This window comes from Thermobia domestica, chromosome 4 (assembly GCF_964235325.1).
Source record: "Thermobia domestica chromosome 4, izTheDome1.hap1.1, whole genome shotgun sequence".
NCBI lineage: Eukaryota > Metazoa > Arthropoda > Insecta > Zygentoma > Lepismatidae > Thermobia > Thermobia domestica.
In genome coordinates this window covers 283467409-283489976 of record NC_137457.1, presented here as the reverse complement: position 1 = coordinate 283489976, position 22568 = coordinate 283467409, and the positions used below count along the sequence as shown (strand labels likewise).

Here is a 22568-nt window from a genome sequence, read left to right as displayed (position 1 = left end):
GGTGACATCCTGGATCCTGGTCTTGAGTTCTTCAATTGTGTGTAGATTTGTTTCGTATACTCTTTCCTTTAACAGTCCCCATAAGTAAGAGTCACACGTGGACAAGTCTGGTGACCGAGGAGGCCACAAGCCTTTGCTGATTGTCCTCTCTGGTGTAAACATCTCATGCACAAGGGACAATGATACAGCTGATGTGTGGCATGTTGCACCGTCCTGCTGAAAGTAACATAACTGACGCTCCTCTTCGGTCAAGTGTGTATAAAACTCCTCCAGGATTCCCATATACATGTCACTGTTCACTGTCGTCTCAAAGAATATGGGCCCAATAACGCGTGCGGCGGAAATGGCACACCAAACACCAATCTTCTCATCATGCAAGGGTACCTGGTGGATTGCGTGTGGATTTTCTGTCGACCAATACCGGTTGTTTTGGGAATTTACGTACCCAGACAGGTGGAACCACGCCTCGTCACTCATGATGAGCATTAGTGGATCCAAGAAACCACTGGCAACATTGCTCAACAGCCATGAACAGAAATGCACCCTCTTCTGCAGGTCAGGCTCCTTCAGTTCTTGCACAATACTTATCCGGTACGGTTAACTTCAGTCCCCTTAAAACACGTCTGCAACTTCTCTCACTCGCATGAACCTGTTGACTCAATCTCCTGGTTGACTTTCGAGGACTTCTTGTCATTATCTCCTCCACCTGCATCTTTAATTCAGGTGTGCAGACAGATGGTCGTCTGTTCCTGGGAGCATTTTGAACCGATCCTGTACGCCGCCATTTTTCAATCAATTCCTGAATGGTGCTTTTTGCTGGCACAGAACGTCCTGGAAATTTCTCCCGAAACAAATTCTTTGTTTTCACAAAAGATCCAGTGAGAATGAACTCTTCAACAATGGCAACACGCTCGGGTATCGAATACGGCATTATCACACACTGACACTCACCCGGCTTAACACAACGAGGCCTTTTTCTCAACTGGTTTCGACAAGTTTCACTGGCTGCGGCTGCACGTGACTGCTGCAGGTCACGTAAGTCGACCCGACCTCGACACGCCATCTCTTGGTAGAAAGGTAGATTATTTAAGTGTTACCAAAAACACAATATACCAGAATATTATGACGGGCCGGTTTTACGTGCCGCACCCTGTAATATTAGACATCTTAAAATTATTTTTACATGTCACTATCTTCTTCTCCTCTTAGAGTGCTAGGAATGTCTTACTTCCTCAACAGTATTTGTTTACAGATTATCATATATATATATGTATGTACCAAGTGTGGACAATTCCTCCAGAGATTGCAGAATTGTGTTGGAACATACGCTCATACATACTTAAATTTATATATAACTAGCAGAATACCCGTTCTTCGCACAGGAAAAATACGTTTTACTTTGGCCATAAAGGGTTGAATTTGGATTTAAACGGCATCGGAAGTGCCATTGTTCATCTCAGCGATGGTGGCTCAGTGGAAGAGTGTTCACCTCTAGTGCCTGGAGTCCCTGGTTCGATACTAGCTCGCGCCAAGCGCGCTTTATGGTAAGCAAAGACCGTGTTCGTGGGTTTTCTCGGAGTTCTCCCATTTCCTCCCACTTTATTCACTTCATCACTACATTTATTTCTCATTATCACCGTTTCCTTTAGCCCAACCGGCATAATCATAGGACGTAAAACTGAAATATTTCATTTCATTTTTTTGTTAGAGCTCCTTCATGCTAAGGTGTTAACGTACGCAACTTTGGCGTGGGACCCACTTTCGATTCCCGGTGGGAGCTCATGTGATTCGGATTTCACTTTAATCAGTAGGTCCACGCCTCATATAGTCTCAGTGCTGAACGGGACTTTAAACTCAAAATCATGTTACCTCATTTTTTTTTTTTGTAAATTTAACATCGCATTTCTCTCTTCGTCAGAGGGTTAAACCAGTTGAAAATGTAACAGACAGCTGCATTAATGTCAATGTTTATAAAAGCAAGAAGAAGATAAGAAGTAAAAGATAATAATAATTCACAATTTAGATGATAATGAGGTGGTAGTTACACATTGTTTCAAACTAATTAGCTTTAATATATCATCTCAAGGAGTCAAGGAGATGCATTATCCTTCTTGAAACAGCTGAGAATCATCACCATTTTCCAGTAACCGCGGAACACATAATACTCTTATAAAAGTCCTCTTGATGTATTTTTGCTCTCCAGACTCAAGGTAAAACCAAGAAAGTGGGATGTTTTTACTCTACCACATATCGTGTATTCTTTGTTCTCGTTTTCGTTGACTCTGAACTAATGAATTGAAGGCCTCCAGTTCATGATGCTAGCCTTGGCTTCGGTTCTTAGCAGTAGCGAAGGTAAAGGGACAATTTGGAAGGCTTAGAATGCCAAAAGTATTTATTTTTTAAAGAACAACCTCAATTATATTTTCCACTTTTCTTATTTTATTTAATTGATAAATTCTATTTTTTTTTCTATTGTGTTACAGTGACTCAGTGTAGCGGGCCTTTATGGTGTAGACGAGAGTAGGAGCGCACCCACGGGGGTGTGTCCATAGGGTCCGATTCCCCCTCAAAACTTCCTATTTCAACATACATTTATACACTTTCTCAATAAAACTGTATTTGTTTAAGAGGCCTAATCAGTGCGAAATTAAAATACCGCTGATTTTACAGTAATTATGTGATATCTTCAAATAGATAAAAGATAATTGAAATATGGAACAAGAGCGCCCTAGACAATATTATTTTGCGTGAGGTACCGTTATCACGAGTCACCTAGTAGCTTTCCGTTTGCAGCCATTTAGAAACGCGAAAATAAATGCCGATTTTTTCTAAATGGCTGGAAATTGGAAGCAGATAAGGGAGTTGTGATAACGATATCTCATGTAAAATAATATTGTCTAGCGCGCTCTTGTTCCACATTTCGATTATCTTTTGTCTATTTGAAGATATCACATAATTACTGTAAAAGTAGTGGTATTTTAATTTCCACGTGATGGGGCCTGTTAAAGGATATGATTGATGTAGTATGCACATTTGATTTTACGCTTGATCTGTACTCTTTCTCTTATGAATACAATCTAGTTCTGCTTTAATTGAAAATATAGGCGGAAGTATTTTACAATTATGTATCGTCTTTTCGGCTATAGAATAATACCTATTCAATACTTACATAGACGTAGTGGCTTGTAGTATTGGTCCTCCCAAAGCTTGGACCCCCAACAGAAATTTCTAGGTGCGCGACTGGTCGAGAGGTTTGTGGTGTCAAGCTAACGATCCTAAGGCACAATCCATCCAAGGTTTGCGTTTCCCTGGAGAATATGGGAGTTCCTCGATGTTCTTGTGTTCATGTCGTTTTCGAGTCCAGTAGTAATCCAACACTGTAAGAAAGAGCTGAATGAGTTTTTTTTTAAAAACCAAGTACAAGTCTCACACGGTATACCATATGAAGAAGTTTGGTTTCATTTAGTTTCATTTTAGCGTTATATTCGACGAACAGAGTAGTATTTTTTGTATCCTGAGTATTATACTATCCTGCTAATCTTAGCAGCACTGCAGATAGTCTATGAAGCAAGGATGATTCCATCATTACCTCGGTATGAAGACATGGGGAACCGATTTTTTGATATCTTGGGATCGATTCTTAGTTTTTGACGTTCTACATCCTGCTAAAATTGATTGTAATCCATCAAATACTTCTTGAGATTTGGTGTTTCGGGAAAGGACACTCGAACAGAGTAAACCAAACTCCTTAAAAAGTGATAGAGCACTCACGTCTGGTGTGAGAGTTCCCCTGAACGATCCCAGACCATGTGAGTTTTCGCAGAGAAGGGCATCCTCACTCATTTTTTCCCCTCAGGAGGGCTGTCCTCGTCCTCAATTCTCCCTCATTTTTTGTACATGAAGGTGAGTGAAAGTAGTGAGGGAATCAATAATATTTTAGAGGGAGGACATATACGTGTGAATGTGAGGGAGTTGATTAAGGGTGAGAGTTAGGAAACATTCACATCTCTAATTTGTGTTGGACAACATCATATATATATGTGAGTTTCTTGGGGTTCTTCCGTTTCCTTCTACGTTCATTGTAGAAATTCTTCCATAATCATTTATCTACGATAATAACCTGCAGACGTTAAACTGGTGATTTTATTTCGTTTTGAAAACTGGTACGACGAATCTATTTAAAAAGAAATTTAAAAAGTAATGTCTTACAATTATGAAGAAAAGCTAAGGAAAACGGATGATGATTATAGAACGACGAAAGTGATGAAAAACAGGAAAATCACACGGTGTTTGTCCACCACAAAGCCTATTTAGCGGGAACTGTGTTCGAACCAGGGACTCCATGCACCTGAGGTGAAACCTCTACCACTAAGTCACCGCATCCTATTCGATGAATCTTGTATAATCATACAAGTAGATATGCGTGCTGATGGGCAACGAGTGATGAACTCTCCGCTGATGTGTGGGCACTTTACAAAACATGGTCGCGAAACCTGGTCGCTTACTCTGAGGGAAGAACACAGACTGAAAGCATTTGAGAATAAAAGCCTGAGACGAATATTCAGATCCAGGACGTACAGGAATGGGGAATGGTGGAAACTTCATAACTAGGAATTACATAATTGATACAGCTTACCAAACTTTGCTAGGGTCATCAAGTCTAGGAGGCTCAGGTGGGCAGGTTATGTAGCTAGAATGGAAGAAAGTAGGAACGCTTTTAAAGTTTTAACTAGAAATCCAATCGGAGAATGACCATTAAGAAGACCTAGGCGCAAATGGGAAAACAATATTAAGATGGATCTCGCGGAAATAGAAATACAAAGTAGAAACTGGATCCATTTAGCTAAGAATAGAAGTCAATGGAAAGCTTTTCTGAATACGATATTAAATCTCCGTGTTTAATGGGTCATAGCGTTAGTTAGTTAGTTTCATTCCATTCTGTCTGAAGCTTAGGTATATAAATCTACCTACCATTTTGATCCTAAAGTTTCCAGTACTTAGGATTGTAATCCTCAAGCTTCCCGGTTGGGAAAAAGGATGAAATTAGAGGTTCGAGACGTATTTCCTACTGATTAGTGACAAAATTTTGAGGGACAGTAACTTAGACCAAGACAAGAAAAGAAATTACCATTCACATGTTTCCGGATGCGTGGATGCAGGGACAGATTAATACACTCAAAGTAATATACCTTGCGCCCCTAGGGAGGCTATATTTCCGAAACCGCTCCCCCCAAAAAGCAATGTAACTTCAAATATATTCTACTTTCCGAATTTGAAGGTCCTGTCGTATGCTATTGCCCATTTTGTTTTAATATATGAGAAAAATTTTATGCTTTTTTGTAAGTTACGATGACTAGGGCCTAAATTGTGGTTGATTGTGGATCCAGCATTCATATTCCTGGGTTTCTGGCTACACAGTCTCATTATTGAATATACATTTATACGGCAGGATCACTCGAAAAGGGAGAAACATATTATAATATGTAATGCAGAAACACCCACATGGAGGAAATTTCTAGTACAATGAATTAATTTATTCTGTAATTTACAATCCGTGGTGAACCAAACTCAGAAGCTCCCAACATGCAAAGCTGTTCAACACAGCCTCTGTTGCCAATTCGTCAAGCCTGTTCCTGGATGGCAGTGCTTGGCCACCACATGTAGTGATCTTTATTTCTTGAACTATGGACTACTTCCCCACACAATTTCGTTCACATCCAATCATTAGTTACAACCAATCATTAGGAATTGGGTGCCACAAAGGAGCCGAACCGAGCCTGTATCTTGTAGAGTTCGGCCACCAAATATGGGGATCTTTATTTCATAGACCATGGCCTACTTGCCCACTAAATTTCGTTTTGATCCGGCCAGGCAAGTCAAGTCAAGCGAACCTTTTCGTAGTTAACCTTAGCCACCAAAAATAGCGATCATTATTGCTTAGACAATGGACTATTTGCCTACCAAATTTGGTTCAGATTCTGCCAATAGTTACCAGAAAATAGAGTACCACAAGGCGATCAGAACCGAGCCGACTCTCTTCCTCACCGGGCTCGGCAACCAAATGTAGCGAAACTTTATTTGTTGGATGATTTACCCACCAAATTTGGATTAGATCCAGTCAGTAGTTTCCGATAAAGTACTGTACACCTGGAGTGAAACCATAAGCTCCCGTATACTTACAGCGAGAGCTGATAAGGATGGGATCAGAGAACCAAATATCCTACACTTAGGCTGCATGCCATCCTAGGCTCTACTTATTCAGGTTAAACTTTAATCTGGGCCTGCATAGATGCCCCTCACGGGGAAGGAGCATTGAGGATCATTGCCTATCGAAGGTTTCTATCACTATACTTTTTCATTCATCAAATTATTGCCTATTGCCATGTTGTGAACCATATCTGTATTTATATCTTCCTATTTACTTTCGAGCGATGATAGAAGAAACCAGTTGAGAATGCTCCAAGAGCATTGCCAGAACGGACTTAAAAAGAATGGAGAGATGGAGCGGGAAGTATAACTGTCATTGTTCCTAGATATAAAAGTAAATCTTTCTATCTTCTCTTTCATGCAAAAATTAGCAAAATATCATCTCTCTATGACTTACAGTTCTTGAGATATGGCTGCTTAAATATGTAGAAATTCGAACTTTTGGCCAATATCTGGGTAACGGTGGTCAGTTGGCCAGTAGACAGTTAATCAGTAGCCACCGGTTACTATTTGGTACCAAAATGTTCACCATCCTCATAGGTATTGATCAACACCAATATGATCTCTGTGTGACTTGCTGTTTCCCAGATTTGGCTCCTTAAATCTCCCGAAATCGGAACTATCTTTTGGTCAATATCACGGAAACGGTAAGTCATAGAGAGATAATATTGGTGTTAATCAATCCCTAATAGAATGTTAAACATTTTCGTACCCATATTAATTGATGGCTACTGGCCAAACCCGTGGCCAGTTGGACATTGGCCATCTGTTACTATTTGGTACCAAAATATTTACCATCCTCTTAGGCATTGATCAATATCAATATCGTCTCTCTACAATTTATGGTTCCCGAGCTACGGCTCCATAAATATCTAGAAATTGGCCATTTTTGGCCAATATCACAGGAATGGTAAGTCATAGAGAGATGATGTTGGTGTTAATCAATACCAAAGATTATGGTAAACATTTTGGTACCGATAATAATTGGTGGCCACTGGCCAACTGGCCATTGGCCAAACCAGTGGCCAGTTGGACAGTGGCAATCTCTTACTATTTGGTACTAAAATATTTATCATCCTCTTAGATATTGATTAACATAATCTCTCTACAACTTATGGTTCCCGAGCTATGGCTTCTTAAATATCTAGAAATTGGAAATTTTGGCCAATATCACGGGAACGGTATGTCATAGAGATATGATATTGGTGTTAATCAGTACCTAAGAGGATGGTAAACATTTTGGTCCGATATTAATTGGTGGCCACTGGCCAACTGGCCATTGGCCAAACCAGTGGCCAGTTGGACAGTGGCCACCGGTTACTATTTGGTACCAAAATATTTGCCACCCTTTTAGATATTTCTCAACACTAATATGATCTCTCTATGACTTACGGTTCCCGAGATATGTCACCTTAAATCTCTGGAAGTCGGTCATTTTTTGGCCAATATCTCGGTAGCGGTAAGAGTGACGCGAAAAATGTAATCACTTTCTCAGATAGTTTTCGATGCTCTATCGAATGCAGGATTCACAATTGAAAAAAAAAAAACGCATATAACAGACAGACGGGTAGACAGACAGACACACAGACAGATAATTCACTAACGAACTTTTTAAGTTCGTTGAAAATATTTTTCAGTTTAACGTCTCACGTTTATGTCCTTTAGGCTAAGGGAGACGAATGATTAAGGCAAGTGATTGATGATGGAATAATTGGTGGAATGAGAATATGGGAGGAAACAGGAGTACTCTGAGAAAACTCACGGACATGTTGACCGCCATAAACTTACTTAGCCGGGGATCAAGCAAGGGACCCTGCACCAGCGCTCTATCACTGATCCACAGCGCTCCCCGAGGAAAGAAGAGGAGAAATATATTGACTATGAAGAAAAAAGTCAAATTCGAAATTTCAACTGATTTACGCTTTACAGATCCCTAAATACCAAAAAAAAAAAAAAAAAAAAAAAAATCGACATCTGTTAATCAGTTCGTGCTGGTGCACATTCGCCTAGAGGCCATACCGTTCAATATATCTGTACTAAATTTTAGACTCAGTTTTTTTTAATATATCTGCACTAAAGTTTTTTTTTTGTAAAAAAAAGATTCTCCAGGGATGTTTTTCGAATTCTCTTCTTATTCTCAAAAATAAATATGGTTTACTGACGGATGAAAATAAAAATAAATGTAATTTTCTTGAAAATGGCTTTAACGATTCTGACAATTATTCATAAATAAATATCTCATTAACAACCTTATAATACAGTATAATTCACTCACTAGTCATTAAAAAGGCTATAAGGCATAGTTTACTATTCGGAATGATATAGACAAGTTTCTGAAGAAAGAAAAAAAATACTCTTCAGTTTGTTTTGTTTTTATTTCATAAATAAATATTTTATTCCATCCTACAAAATGGCATAAATCATTCTACATGGAAAAGTCCTCAATGGTAGTTTAGAAGTTCTCAACCTTTTCGAGGCTATCGCCCCTTTGGGTGAATGCGACTGTGTTTAGCACCCGCCGTTATCTTAATCCAATCCATCTATGTACAAGACTGAACATGACTCAGATGAAACAGTCTAAGAACAAGAAAAAAAGACTTCAATTCTTTAAAATCAGCCTTTTTGATAATCCACATTATTGATAATTTCTAAAATGCATAATGGGTCTTCTTCAATAATAAGAACTAAATTCTAATAGGTCATGAAATCTCAAAATCTCCTATCGCCCCCTCCCTATCGCTTCTTTTTCTTCTCTTTGGGAAACGAGAACCCCTCCTGGGAGCGTTAACGCCCACGTTGAGAACTACTGGGCTAAATTGTTCTGAAAATTTTCTCAAAAACTATTCAGTTGTTTTTGTTCATATTTCATAAATATTTATCTAACATCCTGACAATATGACACGATTGTTTTTAAAAATCCACAAGGGATCGTTTGCTCTTGAGAATAAGTTTCCTTCGATCTGAAGTATTCCGAAAAGGATTATCATAATTTTGTTGATATTTCGTAAATAAATGTTTCCGTAATGACTGACTCAATTTACGAAGTGAGAGCGAGAAAGTTTAGTGCGGTTGCCCATATTTATTATTATTATTATTTTGTTACTCGTGAATAAGTATTTAAACTGCTTACAGTTTTCCATAATTGTGCAGTAAGTCTGAGGCAAGAAATCAATAGTACTTAAAACGTAGACTTTTAGTAGATGCACTGAGAAATGTGTGGATGCAGCTGTCCGGAAATAAATAGTTCACGAAAGTTTACATGAGAGTATTGAATTTTGAGGAGCCTAGACATATCGTGTGGTCCTGAAATATAAAATACAGCTTTCTTTCGGACAATATAATTTAATCTATAAGCGATCTATAAGGTAAAAGGAGGAGAGACGCCGCAGGCGGAGAGATGGCACACATACTATAGTTTGTCTAGTACACATCAGATGGCAGCAACATTCTGCAAGGATGTTTCTACAAACGATCTCTACTGTGAAGATACATTTTTAGTGATTTGTGCATCCACCAACTACACCGAATTCACACTGAGAATATTGGATCTGCAGTTCAACACACAATCCGTCCAATGTTCGGGAATCGAAGTTAATAGTTTAAATTTGGAAGTTAACAGTTTAATTTGAGAGGGAAGGGACTAATGCTAACGACACAAATATAAAGTGCTCCACGATTGGACAAATGTCTAATCGCGTTTTTAAATACTGATTTGAGGTTGGTGAATCCAATGAAGCTATTTTCAAAACACATCCTTCCATGGGATCACAAGAGAAATGATCTCAAAGCTGAAATCTTTGAACTACCGCTTGTACACGTTTCTAATTGAGTTTTTATACAAATTTTGGAATGCTAAATTCAAAGGATCTGTTTTAAAACATATGCACCTATGGTATTACGAGAAAAAATGATCTCAAGGTTAGAATATTTATTTATACACCCAAATTTGACAACTTTTCTCAAATTTGATCCCATGGGCGAAAATGTTTCAGAACAGTTGTGTAAGACTCAACACTATTAAATTAGTGTGAAAAGCACAATTACAAATGTATCTAGGCTGGGAGACTTTCACTGTTGGCATAAGCGATACTTGAAAAGTCTAACTTTGAAGTTATTTTATTTCGAACCCCATGAATGGATATGTTCAGAAATAAGTAATTTCATTAAATGTAGGTCCTCAAACTATTATAAAAAAGCACAACCAAAATTTTATCCAAGCGCGGGCAATTTTTACTAGAGGAATTAGTGTTAGTAATTTTCGAAAAATTCAATACGACGTTTTTCTCAATCGGCACCTATTTTGGGGTGGGTAAATAGGTATATTTACATAAATTTCATAATGAGATTCTACGAAATTATTGGGTGAAATATATATATATGAGTATATATATACGTGTACAGTAGATAGATAGATATAGATATGGAAAGAATGTATAGATTAAAAAAAAATAATTAAACAACACAACGTTGTTTTTCAACATTTAACTTCTGGTCTACGCGAATCAGTACACGTTACATCTTAAATTTAACACTTTGTGAGAAACAAAGTTGCTGCTCTAAATATATTTTCCATTTAAATCTGAAAAAAAAAAATGAAATTGAATTTTTGAGTTTTACGTCTCACGTATCATGGTTTTGCCGGCTAGGCTAAAGGAGATAGACGGTGATGATGAGAAATGAATGAAATGGTGGAATGAAGAAAGTGGGAGGAAACAGGAGAACCCACGCATATGCTGTTTGTCCACCAGAAAGTTCACTTGGCGGGAGCTGGGATTGAACCCGGGACTCCATGCACCAGAGGTGAACGTTCCACCACTGAGCCACCGCGGCCATTTAAATCTGAAATAAAAAGTTTAGAAATTTATAAAATGAAATTATATGTTCATAAAAAATACTACTTGATTTCCTTGGAGGAGACCGCAATGGCTCAGTGGTAGAGTGTTCACCTCTGGTGTGTAGTGTCTTTGGATCGATCCCAGCTCGCGCCAAATGAACTTTTTGATGGAGAACATGGTGCGTGGGTTTGCTCGGTGTTCTTCCGTTTCCTCCCACTTTATTCATTTCTCATCATCACCGTCTCCTTTAGCCTAGCCGGCCTAATCGTGGGACGTAAAACTGAAAGATTTCATTTTTTTATTTTCTTGGAATTAATTAATTCGTTTCCTTGGAATAATTTCGTTTTTTTTGGGGGGGGAGGCAGAAGGCGGAAAGTGAAAACTATTCAAACGACAACCATGGCTATAATATTTTACTATTCATATTTAAAATTTTGATCAGGATAAAGTTACAGCCATATGGGTGAACGTATAATTTCAGTCTAACATATTTGTAACTTGGTCTTAAAAAGAGCCGTTAGTTCTTTTCGTTGTATAATTCTTGGTTTGAAAATAAAATGAAATCTTACGAAGTTTTACGTCCCACGGTTATGTCGTTTGCTTAATGTAAGATTAGAGAAAGATAGCTCTGGCTTTATAGTTTGTATATGTGTCTTCGGCGTGGGAGCCCCGGGTTCGATTTCCAACAGGAGCTCATGTGGTTCGAATTCCAAGTTAGGTTGCAGACTCCTGTCTCATGTAGTCTCGCTGCTGAAATGGACGCCAAACTTTTTTCCAACCATATATCCGGCTGGAGCTTAGGTGGTTTAGTTTCCACGATAAGCTGTAGGTTCACGTCTCACACAACCTCGCCGCTGAAAAAAACGCTAAACCAGGATCACCTATTTCAGTGGTACTCCGGTGATCGAGCACTGCCCAGAATTCTTGTGGAAGTTTTTTGCACCTACACAATAAAGAGAAAAGAAAAGAAACAAAAATCAAAGACGATAAAAGAAAGAGGGAAAATTCTAATATTTCATGGCATTTCTTAAATGATAATAATAGAGACTGATATTTTCATAGAGCGTAGAGAAGGGGGTATAAATTTGGATAGACTTTACCAGGGATGGAAACGTAAAATTCCGGAAACTCTCTTGTACGCCAATATTATTATACAAGAAATACATATTTTCCACTGTGAAAAAAAAAAAAGAGAAAGAAAACTTCGTTTTCAGGAAAATCCATTTTCGGAATTGTCCAGGAACGGATTCTCCGTTCAGCCTTAGTGGAACCCATATCCCTAGATCCCCCGGTTGTGAATTGTTAGAGCATATCCATGGATTTTCAAAATCCTGCGCTCTTGATTAAACTCTTTTTCAACCAAAAACTATAAACTAACCAATAGAGGAGGGATCTGCAAGGGAAATTGAAGATCAAAAATTTTCAAAATTTTCGTAGCTACATTTATTGATTTTTGTTTGCTGTGTTTTACTGATATTTAACGTCTTTTTTCAACACCAAACCTATATGAAACATGGATCTACAATTTAAGGGGGAATATGAATCAGTATAATGCATTTAATGCTTTCCAACCGGGGATCGAACCCAGAACCACATACACCAAAGTCATTGACGTTAGTCAATACATCAGCGGGCAGTGTATTCATTGCTTTCCATCTTTTTTTAATGCAATATTTATTTTAGATAGTTAATAAGCAGAATATCGTGTACTAACGAAAATGCGTATAAAATTGTTATAATGTTTAAAGACAAGTTTTCTCTTGCCGCATATGATTTTGGTGCTTGTGGTTTCGGGTTCAATTCTTGTTGTTGGCGCAACGCTGTGAGGCAATTAAAACTCTACTTGAATTAAATTGTAGCAAACACATGGTTTAAGACAATGATAAAGGAACCAATGTATTAAATGTATTACTCAACTAAAATCCATTTGGAGGTCCATGGTGACTCACTGGTAGAGCGTTCACCTCTGGTGCATGGGATCCTTGGTTCAATTCCAGCTCGCGCCAAGTGAACTTTCTAGTAGACAAACATCGTGTGCGTAGGTGGTTCTCCCGTTTCCTCCCATTTTATTCATTCCACCATTGCATTCATTTTTCATCATCACCATCTCCTTTAGCCTAGCCGGTATAAACGTGGGACGTAAAACTTAAGGATTTAATTTCATTTCATAAAATCCATTTGGCAAGCCATAGCCCTTTTTTAAGTTGTAACACCAGACAGATTGAGGGTGAAAGTTATTTCTATTTATAATTAGATTTCATATTGCGAACTAGTGGGGAGCTCAAGTAAATGGATCATTATATATACAATATCAGAAGATCAATTTGTCATATATTTCATAAGGTAACAAGAAAAAAAAAAAAAAAAACAAGCTAAAGAATTGCGCATTGTGGATTGGGTGCTGTTGCAAATTAGCAACTTTTTCTTCTCTTGGTCCTAACAGTGTGTAATGGAGTGCAACCACAGTGGGTGGAAAGTAAAGCATTTTGTGGCCATTGTGTAACAAGGTTTGATCTTGGTGGCTTTTCCTTTGAATGAAAAGGTAGCAGCAAGCAGAGGCACGGGCGAGTTTTATATGGTGAGCTATTTATCAATTATATATGTGTGCATATAAAAAGAAACTGTTCGCAACCACAACCAGTGAGAGGAGAAGGAACGAAGTGGGTCAGTAATCGAAGGAGAAAGAAAAATCCAGCTGGGTTCCGCTGCCCCACATCTTGTTGCTTCGAGAACGAATGCCAACAGACACCAAGCAAAGCATAGCATAGCGAGTGAGCTTGGTTGCTGCATTCAGCAGAAGCACTTTCCTTTTGGCCCAGATTTCATCCAACCAAAGTTCTCAAGTCACTGAAGCCGAAACTCTTCAGCGACGCCAACTGACAGAGCTCATTCCGCTGGGAGACGTCTTGAGTTCAACTCAGGGAAGCAGCCCGCAGCGGTGGACTTCCAGAAAGACATACACAATTCAGAAACCCGCTGTCTTCATTTTACTCCACCAGCCGCATGTGGCTTCGCTGAAGAGGGATGTTAACCCAGAACCTTCATCCATGTGAACGTATACTACTAGAAGACAAGACGTTACCCAATTACCCATCTTACCATCATTTTACCGGCTGCTGTTCATGGCTTAAAGTGTAGAGATATCTTTCTTACCTAACGTTCAAATCTCCAATACTTCTTTATCCATCTAATCTATTCTTAAAACCAACAGTGATCAAGCATATCGCCTACGCTTTTCAATACTCTTACTTCCTGATTCTTCCTTTCCCTCATCAACCACCTTTGGTGCCTTATTGTTTCCAATTTCACTCAACAGTGCTTTTACTGTGAATTACTTAAGAAGACCAGTGGTGCTTCTCCGACAAAACGGAAGCTAATATTCCAGCAAGGGAGGAAACGAAAAAATCGAAGTGCTTTCTTTTTTTTTTTTTTATTTGGTTGAAGGTGTTATATCTCCAGTGTCCTTAAACGCTTCAAGGTCTTCCCATCGACATCTTTGAACGGGATTGAAAAGCTTACTACCCAAGGTTGCGTGGTCAGTCCGTTTCTCGGTGTCTCCGTGTGGAGTGGTGGGACGACCGATCGTGTTTTGTCTTCAACAGCTGTTAGTGGAGATTACATCGAGCCAGCGGCTGTGGTGTTTTTTATTGTTTTACATGATTTGACTATCGGTGCAATATAATATTTTTTTGGTTTTATTTGAGAAGAAATCAAACAGTGTAACAGCAAGTATCAACAATGATTTGGCATCTTTATGCTAGTGTTGCAATAGTGCTTCTGATTTTTAATGGTAAGTACTAATTAATTTTGTGCTTGCTCTCATTTGATAGTATGGTGCACTATAATAAAAGAATTTCTGCTATACTATAATTAACGAAATAATTCTATATTTTCTTATTGGATTTTTTCTTCTGAAATATTTAATTTGGACTATTTTATATATTTTGCCCCTTTTCTTTCACCAGAAATGAATATTATCTTCAGTATATATATATATATATATCGCCTTATTTTAAATATGGACTGTGAATATAAGGTTTTGGTAGGTTGACTGCATTGAAAGTTAAGAGCATCCTTTCAGCATCGGGGTTGTATATGACGTGGACTACAATTTAGGACCCGTATGCAGGGGGGTCAAGGGGGCCGTCCTCTAAATTTTTGCTGGTCTCCCTAAAATTTTCACGGTAGGCTTTCAAATGAACTATAATATGGTGATGAACTACCATATGGCTGGATCGGGCAGGCTCAGCCGCCTCCCCCTATATTTTTGGGCAGGCTACGGGCCTGGGTTGAATCTCAATAATCGTAATCCATTTAATATTTCCACCGAGAATTGAATTCAAGACCCATGTACAAAAGACGTGCGCGCTAGTAGGGATGCGCACGAGACAAGATTTGAGACTGTCTCGACTCGAAAATGTGCTGTAAAAGTGATGTCTCGACTCGAAAAATATATATTTTTCTATTGGAAGAGCTGTGTCTCGACTCGAATTTTGTCAGGAAAATTCTGTCTCGACTCGACTCGAACGCATCCCTACGCGCTAGCCACTGGACGAGCTGGGATGGTTGTATTTTAAAGTGAATTTCAGTCCTTGTTCGTAGATAATCTGTAACATATTTATTACAAAAAGATATTGAATATCTACAATACGAAAGCAAATAATAATTAACAAAATTTATACCGTTTTTGGTTCAATGTTACCGTTTAAAATATAATTATTTTCAATGATCTTTAAAAGTTCTTTACTGAGTTCTCTGTCTATCTGTGTGTGTGTCTCTTGTTATTTGTGATTTTTTTTTCAATTTTGAGCCCTCCATTAGATAGAATATCAAAAACTATCTGAGAAAGTGAGAGAATTTTTCGCGTCACTCTTACCGTTTCCGAAATATTAGCCGAAAATGGCTGATTTCGGGAGCCATATCTCTGGAACCGTAAGTCATAGAGAGATCATATTGGGCTGCTCAATACCTAAGAGGTTTGGTAGCAAATTTTGGTACCAAATAGTAACCGGTGGCCACTGGCCAACTAGTCATCGTTCTCCAGATATTAGCCAAAAAAAAAAAAAAAAAAGTTCGGATTTCGGGAGATTTAAGAAGCCATATCTCGGGAACCGTAAGTAAGTCATAAAGAGATTATATTTTGCGAATTTTTCAATTTTGAGCCCTCCATTTTGAGCATGTGTCTTCGTAAAACAACATATCGTAGAATGTTTTAACAGAACTCTTAAACAAAACATGTGGAAAAAATTTAGTATTCAAGGAAATTATAAATGGATTTATATTACAAGAATTGTTTAATGAGTATAATAATAAAGTACATAGAACAATTGGTATAAAGCCTGTAGAAGTTAATAAGAAAAAAATAATTCTAGTTCATTCTAGCAATGCTCTTGGAGCATTCTCAACTGGTTGAATTTTCGGTTTGAGATACTTTTCGAATAGAATTTTATTTTTACAGAAGAGAATTATTGTTTGTTTTGTAGTTCACGTTCGTTTTTGACACCGAGATTTGAATTCGTGTCCTTGTCTTAAGAAGTACGAAATTTCAACTTTTTAATCACAAAAATTCTTGAAACGAACTATATAGTAAATATCTATTTAGAAATTATGAACAATGAAGATGAATAGTGTTAGTTTTATGGCTCAAAAAAATTGTTAGTGAATGTTGTTCGTGATAAATGTAAGTAGAACAACAATGTTGAACTAAATTGAAAATAAAAATTAAAAACATACAATTCTTTCATCTTTATTACAGGAAACAATATAATTATTTACTTTTGTTGATTGAAGGTACAGACCTCGTGTGGTTCTAAAAAATTAAAAATAATATAGGGAAAATATTAGTAATCATAAACCAGATGCCTGTCCACTTCCACTTTTATTTGAAAGTTCACGAATCTAGTGTGTGCTGAAAAGTTTCACCAACTACATAGTAGCAATTAAGCAAAAAAAAAAAAAAAAAAAAAAAAATCAAACGGTAGTGGTGCAGTTAGAATGCTTGATTGCTGTGCATATTGATCGTGTGTTCGATATCCGCTGAATGAAAATGTAATTTGAATCCTACAATCTCATATGGCTTTGCTCCTTTAAAAAAAAATGGGATTAGGATTAGATTTCTGGGCTTTCGGCACCTATGGCCATGTTAACCCGTCACGTGTGAGGGATGACGTCCCTCGGCAATCCCACTATTTGAGGAAAGGGAAGGAAGGAAGCGGTCTGGAACCTGTATGTTAAGTACCATCCCGCCATTTGCTTGACGCCCATGAAGTTCAGTCAAGATGGCTGGCATGAAAATGCTTTTACATTTTTTCGCCCGGAATCGAACCAGGGACGGCTCGCGCCTAAAAAGGGGGGAGTACCTTACTTGCAAACTACCCACATAGCACGACATGTCCACGGAACGTCTTTTGAACACTCTATAGGTCCCATATCGGTCCCAGGACATTCTGGCTAGTGGTAGAAACTTTAAGCATAATGGAAATATCCACGGGATTTCCCTTGGATTTCAATGGAATATGTCAATCTCAGAATAAACTTTAAGGATAATGGAAATATTCACAGGATTTCCCTCGGATTTCAATGAGAAGAGCCTGTCTCAAAAGAAGCTTTAAGGATAATGGAAATATCCACGGGATTTCCCTAGGATTTCAATGGGATGTGTCAATCTCAGAATAAACTTTAAGGATAATGGAAATATTCACAGGATTTCCCTCGGATTTCAATGGGAAGAGCCTGTCTCAAAAGAAACTTTAAGGATAATGGAAATATCCACGGGATTTCTATTGGATTTCAATAGCATGTGCCTTTCTCGTGAAAATATTTGGATGTTGAAAAGTCATTATGTGATTATCCTACAAATAGTCTAGAAATGTCGCACAGGAATCCCGTTTCCACGATATAAACAAATATATGTAATTCCACAGAATAACTACGGGGCATTCACTGGCAAAATGAGACATCCTGTTGTATCCCGACATCCGAGACAAATATCCCTTAGACGCAGTACCGCCCGAAGAGATTTTTCTAGTGGCCATCTCCATGGTTGCTATATTACGTCTGAATTTCAGGTATTTAATATATGTGGTTTACTATATTACATATACATTTTCGTAAGCCAGGGGGCGGTCCCCCGTTTGGGCGTCCGTTATTTCCTATGTGAGAAAAAGCAATCTAATATTTTGAGATTAGAAAGTACGTATGTTCCCATTTACACAAATTCTCTTAAGAATATTTTTGAAATGGACGTACGCAATTAAAAATGAAGTTTTTCACATCTACATATAATCTTTTCTAACTGAAGTTAAAAACTGCATTTTTTATAGTTTCTATGCATTTGGTGATATATTGTTTGAATACTGATAGGTTCAAACATATTTACTTATTTTTTTTACTCATATTCTGGATGATATTAAACAAATGTCTGAATAGTAATCAGTTCGTTCGCAGTTCGTTCCTTCAATATAATGAGCTCCCCAAAGATGTATGATAGACAATGTCCTAAGAACTAAAGAAATAGTTTTTTTTTTTCTTTTGATTCTTATGTACTCCTAAGTTCATGAAACGGTGCAATGCCTCAATAGTTTAAGGAAAGAGGAAAAAATAATTTTAAACAAATCCGTGCACATTCAGTTGTCCATATCTTTCGAATCATAAGTCCTATCGTTAGAAAAAGTGTGTAATTCGAATGTTTTAGTTGGACTTAGTTTAATATCTTTTTTAAAAATTAAGCCAAGTTCCAATGTAAATCTACATCTTAATGTAGGATTTAGGATATTAGATTTCTGGGCTTTCGACATCTAAAGCCATTTGGCCCGTCACGTTTGAGGGATGACGTCCCTCGGCGAGCACACAATTTGGGGAAAGGGAAGGAAGGAAGCTGCCTGGGACCTAGCGAACTTTGTGGTGGACAAACACCGTGTGCGTGGGTTTCCTCGGGGTTCTCTCGTTTTCTCCTACTTTCTTCATTCCACCATTTCATTCATTACTCATCATCACCGTCTCCTTTAGCCTAACCGACATAACCGTGGAATGTAAAACTCAAAGATTTCATTTCATTTTTTCAAAAACGTCTGACACTTTTTCGACCGAGTGTCCCTACCGGGAATCGAACCTGGGACCGACAACTTAATGTAATATCAAAAACTATATGTATAGATTTAACGTGTTATACGTAGCAAAATATATTACATAATTCATAATAATACTTGAAGTGTATTTTTTGTGCATTTCCTATGTTATAGAGGAATTTTAAAATTACTTCGGTCCGTGATATTTAAATCTGAGAGTTTGTACGGGAAATCGTGTATATTTGAAAGTAACTGACTTGGTCCGCCTTAACTCAAGATCTTAATACGTTGTCAGTCAGAGCCTATAACACAGATCTGCCGACCAGTCTCTAGTCCAGTGGTTCTCAACCTAATTCTTATCATGACCCCATTTTATCACATCGTCTTGTCAGCGACCCCCTTATAATTTCTGGTTTGTAATAAGCTTGTGTGGGATTTTTAATATACCTATTGCAGAGATCTCACGATATCCATCTATGTCTATGATAGTAGAATCCATTTCTTGTATATAGTGGATACAGTAACTTCTCTAAAAGCGAATGGATTAAAGCCAAATTTGGTCGGTTAATTCATCTTCCGCTTATCTTCGCGTCCCCCTAGGAGTCGTGACCCCAGGTTGAAAAACCATTTTCTAGGCTAAACTCTCACAGGACTGTAAAGACACTCATTAGATTAAAAATTTTGTAGGGCACAGTACCCTTATGGCCAGTATCAGTGGCGTATTTAGGGAGTCTTCCGGGCTTAAGCCCCCCCCCGAAATCTTACTTACTATAGTAAAGTATATGAAATATCTTCCAGAATTTTTACATTTTCAGGCAAAGCCCCCCAAAAGTTAGCAAAGCCCCCCGAAACAAAATCGTAAATACGCCACTGGCCAGTGTTGTTGTTATTAAACGTATGTAACAGTCTCAACAGTTCGTATCAACTTCTGCCCCAATTATCTGCTAAAGCCAAGTCAGGCAAGTATGTATATATTTAATGGGTAACTGATGATATATTTTCTCTTTGATCAAAAAGTAAGTAAACATGATTATTTGTTTATGCATTGCATCTTAAAACTACGGTGATGAATATATAAACAACACAGTTGCCACGGAATAAATAACTTCGTGCACGACTGGCCTCAATACAAAACTGTTTGATTCATAGTAATTTGCAACAAGACATGATTATATTAAGCAGCAGGTGCTTCATGAAAAATTTCACTTTTTTTCTTCAAGTACATAGTAAATATTTTCATAGCAACTTGTTTGTTATTAGTCTCAAATCATAGTAGTATTTTCTGTTTTTCTTTCAAAATAACTTGTGTATTCTTTTATTTTGTTATTCATGGGCTAATATTATTAGCTTTGGCCTTAGCAATACATACTGGAAAACTTTTAGTAAAAATACAGTGAAATACTGACAGGTTAGTTGTCAAGAAATCGTTGTTACAGATTTAAAAATAAAGTCAGTTTAAGTTCAATGAAGAGATAAGACAATTCTTGTTATAACGCGTAGGAAATATGAAATGAGTTAAAAAAAAAAGTTTAACGTCCTGTGATTATGCCCTTAAGGCTAAAGGGAACGGTTGATTAAATAAAAGTGAATTACCAGAAGTCGAATCCGGAACCACATGCAGCAAAGGTACACGCACTAGCCACTAGTCCAGCGGGGAGCAGTGGCAGATCTATCCCGTGGGCAAGGATCATAGCCCCCCCCCCCAGTTTTTTTAATCATAAAAATAATTGAAGTTATTATTTATAAATGTGTGAAGGTTTATAGTAAACTTATGATATACCTATCATAGTCTTTGTTCTGGATGCCCCGCAGTTTTTACGTTCTAGATCAGCCCCTGGCGTGAAGGCCAAGAACTATCATAGTCGTCGTTGTAACAAAAGTAAGAGCAACAAAATGATGTCCTAGTAACTTGTAAATAATTAACTATATTTAAAATTACATACTATTTTGAACTCAATAAATTTGAAAGGGTATCTACACTGCAAGTTTCATTGATTCCCCAGCGAATTCTTGTTTTAATGCATAATCAATACTATAGACGTGATTGCTAGTTGAATTCTCGTGGAGTACGAAATAGTATAGTCATGGTTACTAATTGAATTTCCACGAATTCTTGCAGTAACATTTACGAAAAACTATAGTCGTGATTGGTAACCCCAGTAGCGTAGTCGCTAACGTTCTTGTCCTAGTTATTTCAAACTCAATAGGTTGAAAGAAGTCTGCATTCGAAGTTTCATTGAATTACTAGTAACGCGTAAAAATACTTAGCTCTAGTTGGTTTCTTTTTTGGTCAACCGATGAACGAAAATAGATTAACAGACAAAAGAATTTTAATCAATAAGATGAAAGGCAAGGATACTTGTATAAAAGATACATTGAACTTTAGATGAGGAGTCATAACGTCAAAGCACTGCTCTAATTTGGGATTATTTTTACGTTTTCTTTCTTTTTTTTATTTTATTACCAAGAATAAATATTGTACGTAACAGGTATGTACTACACTACAACAAGTGAAGTGGGTCTGTAGGCTGGTCCAGTCCTGTAGGCGAGAAATGAAAGAAAAAAGAAAAACTAAAAGGATTAGACAAAAAAAAAAAAAAAAAGTCAAGAATTTTAAATACCAAAAAGCAAAACAAAATGACACAGCAACACTTTATTTTCTTTCTCTCTGAAGAACTGTACTTGCACATTACAAACTTTAACTTGCTACAGCAATATTCTTTGTATACTCAAAAAACCTGTTCTCAGTTGCGATTATGAGGATGGGTACTGGTTATAAATCTTTGACCTTTTAAATTAAAAGTCAAGTTACAAACGAATTAAAATTGGCGTTATCTTTGTAAAACGTTAAGTAGCTGTTCAATATTCAATTAGATAAATCCTATTTTGTCGTTTGATCATTAATGCTTTTAGATTAAAAGCGTTGTTTTGCTGTTAATGGTATGATTTACTGATATAGTACAAACCTCCCTTAACGGATATCTCTCAATAGGGGACACCATAATACAGAAAGACTTTTCTTTGTCGCGGCAGATATAGTAAAACGTCCCTTAACGGATATCTTTCAATCACAGACGCCATAATACGGGCAGACTTTTTTGTCGCGGCAGGTATAGTAAAACTTCCCTGAACGGATATCTTTCAATAACAGACACCATGATACGGGCAAACTTTTTTTTTGTCGCGGTAGGTATAGTAAAACTTCCCTTAACGGATATCTTTCAATAACAGACACCATGATACGGGCAGACTTTTTTTTGTCGCGGTAGGTATAGTAAAACTTCCCTTAACGAATATCTTTCAATAACAGACACCATGATACGGGCAGACTTTTTTTGTCGCGGTAGGTATAGAAAAACTTCCCTTAACGAATATCTTTCAATAACAGACACCATGATACGGGCAGACTTTTTTTTTGTCGCGGTAGGTATAGTAAAACGTCCCTTAGCTGATATCTTTC

At 37.5% G+C, this 22568-nt stretch overlaps 1 protein-coding gene across 7 annotated transcripts in view; it reads left to right on the top strand.

Moving 5' to 3' along the window:
• Positions 1–13779: 13779 nt before the first annotated feature.
• The window catches only part of Cda5 (Chitin deacetylase-like 5), a 454673-nt gene continuing 445884 nt past the window's right edge, over positions 13780–22568 (top strand). For 2 of the 7 annotated variants that reach the window (XM_081756029.1, XM_081756028.1), the window contains exon 1: positions 13785–14832. In XM_081756029.1, coding sequence (XP_081612155.1) covers positions 14781–14832 — 52 coding nt within the window. In that variant the 5' untranslated portion in view covers positions 13785–14780. Of the gene's footprint in view, positions 14833–22568 lie in introns of all 7 variants that reach the window. The other 5 variants (XM_081756025.1, XM_081756024.1, XM_081756027.1 and 2 more) reach the window with 5 other exon arrangements.